Below are 7012 nucleotides of genomic sequence, written 5' to 3'. Positions count from 1 at the left end.
ATTAACCTGGAAGGTATGCCCATTTCGCATGGGTGATCCCATACCTCGAATCACGAAGCCACTAGTTAAGGGTTACCCAGTGCAAAGGTGACTCAACCTTCTCCGACACTGACAAGTGGCACACTGCATACACGCCACTTGTTGCAACCAGGGAGTTTTTTTTGTAAATTCGTTTATTCAAAAAAATTTACCTTCTGAACTATGCGTCCAAGTACCGAACTGTTTTTACCATTGGATTTCTCGCCTAAAGATCTTCAAAACTAGATCCTATATAATAGGTTTTGATGAAATTTTTATAATAAAAAAATGGCAAATATGTGCTTGCACGAGAAGCAAGTCTGTGCTTCTTGTGGAAGCACAAAAAAAAATCCCTACGCTTCTCGTGGAAGCAAAAAAAATCACACAAATTAATGTCGGATTTTTTTCTCCAAAACCGGATGAAAACCAAAAAACAGGAAAGAAAACCATCTAAAACTGAAAAAGCGTACAGAAAAAGAAAAATACATCCAGAGAAAGCGTCCATCATGCGACATATGGTAGTGGCTCGATGCACCACTTGGCGTGTTCTAAGAGCACTAAAGGTGACACATGGATGTCCCCACGCAAAGGATAACCTCCAGTTAGTTTTTCTAGGGGGACCTCTAGTTAGTTGCTACAATTAATGAGACTTTCCAATTGGTGCCTATACTGCCAGTTTCCTGCTAGCAGCTACCGTCGATTGAACTATTAATACTCAATTGATCGTGTCATTCTCCACTGTTTGCTCCTTCACCCCTCCTTTGCTCGCTCGCCAATTTTTTTTGTCGTGCTGGTTTTGGGGCCATGATAAAAATAGCTCTTTTTTAGTTAAATTTTTAAAAGTTCATGAATTTGGAAAAAAGTTCACGAATTTGAAGAATATTTTGTGATTCAAAACAAGAATAATAGTTTTGAAAAAAAACTTCACAAATTTGAAAAAGTACATGGATTTGAAAAGGTTCTTAAATAGAAAAAAATCATGGATTTGAAAAATATGCTTTTCATGAATATGAAAAAACGTTCACAAATTTGAAGAAAATGTTGATAAAATGAAAAAAATGGAGAAATAAATACGAAAAGTGAAAGAATAAGGAAAAAACTGGAGGAAAAACGAAAGAGAAAAAACAGGCTGGGAACCTTCTAGTGGGCTGCACAAGAGTCCCACGACCTCTGGCTTGCACGCTGAGTTTATGTATGGACACACGGCTACGAACAAGAAGAAAAAAATTATAAGTGGGCCAAGCATAGGACGGAGATGCGTGGGCGGCGTGGTGCAGTAAGTGGGCCAAGCATAGCAAAGAGCGCTATAAGCACTAAATAGCAACCAGCCTAATCAACGACCAAACACGAGACTCTCCAACACGCATCGTTGGACGTTAACGGGTCAGCTCAGCTATAATGCCGTCGTTCTCCACGGTTTTGAGAACGTTTTAGAACCTTCCATAACAAGTTCTTTTCTGTTTTCTTTTTCTCTTTTTTTTTTCTGTTTCCAACTTTGTGTACATTTTTAAAAATTCAGAACAACTTTTTAATTTTGTAAAGGGTTTTTTAAAACCATGAAAATATTTTAGATAATGAAGTTTTAATAAATTCAGGAACATTTTTTTAATTATCAAACATTTATTAATTGAACATACATTTGTAAATTTCAAAATGGTTTTAAAATTGACAAATATTTTTAATTCGTGAACATTTTTCAAAATTCAAAAGATTTCTTAAATTTTTGAAGAATTTTTTGCACTTGATGAACACTTTTTGAAATACAGCAACATAAATCTGTGACCAATTTCGAAATTCAGTAAAATTATAAATTCATGAAAAAATATTAGATAATGAACGTTTCTGAAATTTGGGAACCTTTTTCTAATTCATGAACAAAATTTGAAATTCTTGAATAGTTTTAAATCTGTGCGTATATTTTAATTCATGAATTGTTTTAAAACTTTCATAAATACCATTTGTATTTCCATTAAAATGTATAAAATAAAAATGAAAATGAAACGAGAGAAAATGAATATACAGAAATAGACAAAAAAAAAACAGGCGCCCCGCGTCCCCACACTAGATGTGATGTGCCCGAACCGAAAAGTTTTTGCCTCCTTCTCGGAAAATTATTTGCTTATTACCTTGGGAGTGGACTTCGGAACAGATGTGATGTCGGTAGCTGTTGACAGAAGTGCACTGTCGTATGTAACATTAAATCAGCAGTTTACCTAATGTGACAGGCTCTGGCGCGGTCAAGAAGCATGGTCGCTGCCATTTTGTGTCTCCCTGTCTGGAGATTCATGTCTGCGACAGCCATGAAGCAAGGTCTATTTTCCACGCTTGAGAAAAACATGTAGACGACCTTTAACATGTAGGCGCTTGAACATGTGGACTACATTTATTTGTACCCTGTCGGAAACGCTTGATACAGGTTCTCTCTTTTGTTAGTACACCAAAAAAATTAAAAAAAATCATGGTGGAGTATTGGTAACCGGCAGCGTGGTTGGTTTGACTACAACCCGGACTGTTTCCGAGCCTTGCAATTGCCGGCGCATGCATGCATGCCTCGACTAGACAAACATGCACGACTGTCTATCACTTCCCGTCTGAGCCCCATGTTCTCCTGCACTACAGCAACATCTGAAGAAACATCAGACACACACACACACACACACACACACACATACACACTATGCATCTCCTCCTCTCTGACCACTACTCTCTCCCTCTCTCTTTCTGTGTCTCTCTCTCTAACCTAATTAGCAGTACGGTAAGCTAAGCTACCACAGTTACTGTTGCGGGAAAATACTACCACATATACATTTCCCAAAGGAAGGAAGGAAGGTAGGTAGATGACCTACGTCGTACGTCAACATCATTAGTAGAGAGCGAGAGAAAGTAGAGGGAGAAAGGAGACCTCGAGGGAGACAAGAGGATCATGTAGAGAGAGAGAGAAAGCAATGCGTTTGTTTTGTTTGCTGTTGGATTTATGTGGCGTGGCCCAGGAAGGGTGTGGGGAACCATGAATGTTTTAGTTGGCCCACATACGTGGGCTCGTCAGGGGCCTGCCTGCATGAGAGAGAGTCGAGCAAAAACCTTTACCATGGATGGAGATGGATCCTTCTAAAGCGGTAAAGCCACGCATGTGGTGGCCCGCACCGCCATCCCGGCCCTAGGGCCAACTCCACCGTGCGACCCCAAACGGATGTCCGTTTTGTCCAATTCTGTCCGTTTGGGTAGCCATTTGGGGTCGTGTCCGGGCGTGTCCTGGATGCGGTGGCCGTGCGCCCAGCGCGCGGCCGCATCCATTTGCCCCATCTCATCAAAACTAGTTTGCACGTCCAAATATTTGTCTGAAAATTAAAATAGTTTTACAACCCAATTGAAATTGTCCTTAATAAAAAAGTTTTACAACCAAATCGAAATTGTCTTGACTGAACATAAAATGAACTAATACATCTATTGGTTGCCAATGTGATCCCACACGTGCTCAACCAAGTCATTTTGAAGATTCAAATGACTGTGCCAATCACGCATCTCACGGTGGAATTGCACAAATTGTTCAAATGTGGCCGGGTCTTGGTGCAGGGGCTCAATATTTTCACCTTGATAATCAAATCCTTGGTCGAAGATATTCTCATCACGCTCGTCCTCGACGATCATGTTGTGCATGATCACACAAGCAGTCATCACCTCCCAAAGCTTCCTTTCATCACATGACAATGCAGGGTTTCGAACGATACCCCACCGGGATTGAAGCACACCAAAAGCACGTTCCACATCCTTTCTAGCACTCTCTTGCATTTGAGCAAATCTCTTTCTCTTCTCACCTTGGGGTTTCGAGATTGTCTTCACAAAAGTTGACCACTGAGGATATATACCATCAGCTAGATAGTATCCCTTGTTGTACTGGTGGCCGTTGATCTCAAAGTTGACAGGTGGGGAGTGGCCTTCTGCAAGCCTTGCGAAGACTGGAGAACGCTGCAGCACGTTGATATCATTGTGAGAACCTGCCATGTTGAAGAAAGAATGCCATATCCAAAGATCCTGCGAAGCCACCGCTTCTAATATGACAGTGCACGCGTTGACATGCCCCTTGTACTGGCCCTGCCAAGCAAATGGACAGTTCTTCCACTCCCAGTGCATACAATCTATGCTGCCAAGCATGCCTGGAAAGCCTCTAGCTGCGTTGGTCGCCAACAATCTCTCTGTATCAGCTGCAGTTGGCTGCCTCAAGTACTCTGGGCCAAACACCTCGATCACAGCCTGGCAAAACTTGTACATTGACATCAGACATGTTGTCTCACTCATACGCACGTACTCATCCACCAGATCGCCTGGAATTCCATATGCAAGCATGCGGATGGCCACGGTGCATTTCTGGTAAGAGGAGAATCCAAGCTTGCCAAGGGCATCCGTCTTGCACTCGAAGTATGGGTCATGAGCAACCACTCCCTCTTGGATACGATTGAACACATGCCTTGCCATTCGAAAACAGCGACGGAATTTATCTGGCTTGAAAAGCGGGGTGTTGGAAAAGTAATCGGCATAGAGCAGGGCGTGGCCTCTCTCCCTGTTGCGGTTCAGGTTGGGAGCACGGCCAGGGACTGACCCCCTGTACCGAGGAAGCTGCCGTTGAATGTGGTCGTGACCGACCAGTGCAGCCACCACAAGATCTTCATCATCATCGTCGGATGAACAAAGGAAGTGATGGAAGAAAAACTCGTCTCCACTGTCCATACCTTTGTGGGCAAAATGTCGAACACCTTGCGGTCGTGGTGGCGAAGAGGCCGCGATGATCACCTCAACGCAGCAGGGGTGGTTGCCGGAAGCTGCCGAGGCCGCTCTGGAGCTCTCGTCGGAAGCTGCCGAGGCCGCCGTGGTACGTCACCGGCGGTCGTGTCCACTCTGCGACCGGCAAAGACGGCGACAGCCAAACCTCCGGTCGACGGCCAAAACTACGGCCAAAGCGCGGGCGTGGTGGCGGCCATGTCGACACGTGGTTTGGTAGGAACGGCCGGGGGCTGCGCGGTGAGGAGGCGGCCGGAGAATAGCGGCGGCGCCGGCGGCGGGACGGGGCGGGAGAGAGAGGGTGGAAGCGTTGGGAGCGGAGGGACTGCTAGTGTCCCCGACAGGCGGGCCACTGGGGGGGGGCAAGGGTGTGCGTCGAGGCCGTCCGCGCGCGTCCGTTTCACCCCAAACCGAGCGCAAGTTTGGGCCGCGGATGGGTCGAAAACGGACGGAATCCGGACATTTGTCCGTTTGAGGCCGCGCGTTGGGCCGCGCTATTCGTCCGTTTTACCCCAAACGGACGCACCCGGACAAGATAGGGTCGCGCGGTGGAGTTGGCCCAACCCTACGCCGCCCTGCCCATCTCTTCCGAGGACAAGTTCTTTTAAAGATTTTTGTGTGTGAATTTGTAGAGGTTAATAGGCTTGCTGCCAAACTTTGGCAACAGAAGTCGTTAAAAATTGATAGCAACTTTTCAAGAGATGGACAAGAACTAATTGGTAGCTAACCAATCGATAGCAAAGTTTTTTGAACTTGCCAATTATTGGCACCAAACCAATTAGGCGCGCAGTCTTGCTCTAGTTGCTGGCTGGGTGAGATTTTTCTAAAAATATAGTATAGTATATGTTGACTTACACTCATCTCCTTAACTGACCATATTAAGGCTGAGTCGATAGATCTTGAGATCAATGAAGTCATCATAGGCATCTCATAGTTGAGGGGTATGCCATAGCACTGGAAGAATAATGTTGAAAAGCCTGAAATAAATTTAGGAAATATACGTCTGTCTACGCCAACTCTTGAATTTATATCTGGATGGTTGGTTTCACAAGGAAGCTAAGCTTTTAAGTTATGCTTAGTTCCCGGTTGGACAAGTTTGCATTATAGAAAAAATTGATTTTCATGTTAACCTAATTAGTTGTTTGTATTTTACAAGTTTATTGCCCACTCTTCACATTTCTAATTCTTAAATATGGTTCTTCTCCGCCTTCCCTGACTGGAGTTCGGACTACGCGAGTTTATGCTGTGTTGTATCACTTCCCCCTCTTATATCTGTTTTTGCTATTCTCTCCTAACTATCAATTCAAAGGTACACAAGTTTTACATATTCATGAAAAAAATTGATTCTTCGACTTTACTATTGGTTTTACCAAATTACCATGCATGTAAGCGTTGTCATGGGTAAGAAAGTTTTGACACAGCATGGCACTGCATGCAGAACAGAACATGCTTTGCTGTCTGGATCAGCATGCGTGTTGGTCCGGTCATCAACATGTCCCGTCGGTCCTGCACATAGACATCAGATCAAGCCGGCATGGATTGGATACAACCTTGAAAACTAACATGCATCAGTACGTTGGACGTACTACGTCAAAAGAGTACTCCTTAACTTATTCATTGCACGGACAGTTCATTAGGTTCTGAAAATTCAGTGGGGTGTCACTAGGAGCCTTTCCTACCATCTTGAAGCTCAAAAAATAAAATCAGTGGGTGTATATATTGCTGGATGCATGTGAATTAAAGCTGGATCTGGAGGACTGAAGTTAGTGACCCCATGGCCTCAGTAAATCTCTCAATAAGGACATCTCCAACGGCGACTCTCAAACCGCCCGCATACGTCCTCATAGTGTAAGCTATCTAACGCGGGTCTGTATCGGTTCGCAGGGCGGTCCAGACGTGTTTTATCCCGCAAACCGAAGATAAATGTGGGGGCTTTGCGGGCATCCGAACCGCTGCCCGCTTCTGACCGCCCTGCCCACCCAAACCCTCTCTCTAGCCCGCGCGCGCTTCCCGCCCGAAACAGTCAACGTCGCTCTAGAGTGTCAGTGCCCGCATTCATGCCCGGCCAGAGCGGACGTGACTGCTCACTGGCGCCAACATTGAAGCGGCTTGCCGGCCGAGAGAGCACCACCCATGCCGCATCTTGGTGCTCGCGACCGCTCCGCGTTCAAACGACACGATGGTCGTCCGTCCATCTACGCCCACATTAATGACACGC

General features: G+C 45.0%; 1 protein-coding gene across 1 annotated transcript; it reads right to left on the bottom strand.

Annotated features, from left to right (window-relative positions):
• Positions 1-3462: 3462 nt before the first annotated feature.
• On the bottom strand, positions 3463-4743 carry LOC109770668 (uncharacterized). Its single transcript, XM_073499047.1, has one exon. The coding sequence runs from the start codon at positions 4741-4743 to the stop codon at positions 3463-3465; it is 1281 nt and encodes a 426-aa protein (XP_073355148.1).
• Between the last annotated feature and the right edge of the window lie 2269 nt (positions 4744-7012).

The sequence above is a fragment of the Aegilops tauschii genome, chromosome 5 (assembly GCF_002575655.3).
Source record: "Aegilops tauschii subsp. strangulata cultivar AL8/78 chromosome 5, Aet v6.0, whole genome shotgun sequence".
Lineage (NCBI taxonomy): Eukaryota > Viridiplantae > Streptophyta > Magnoliopsida > Poales > Poaceae > Aegilops > Aegilops tauschii.
This window is presented reverse-complemented; position numbering and strand designations above follow the sequence as displayed.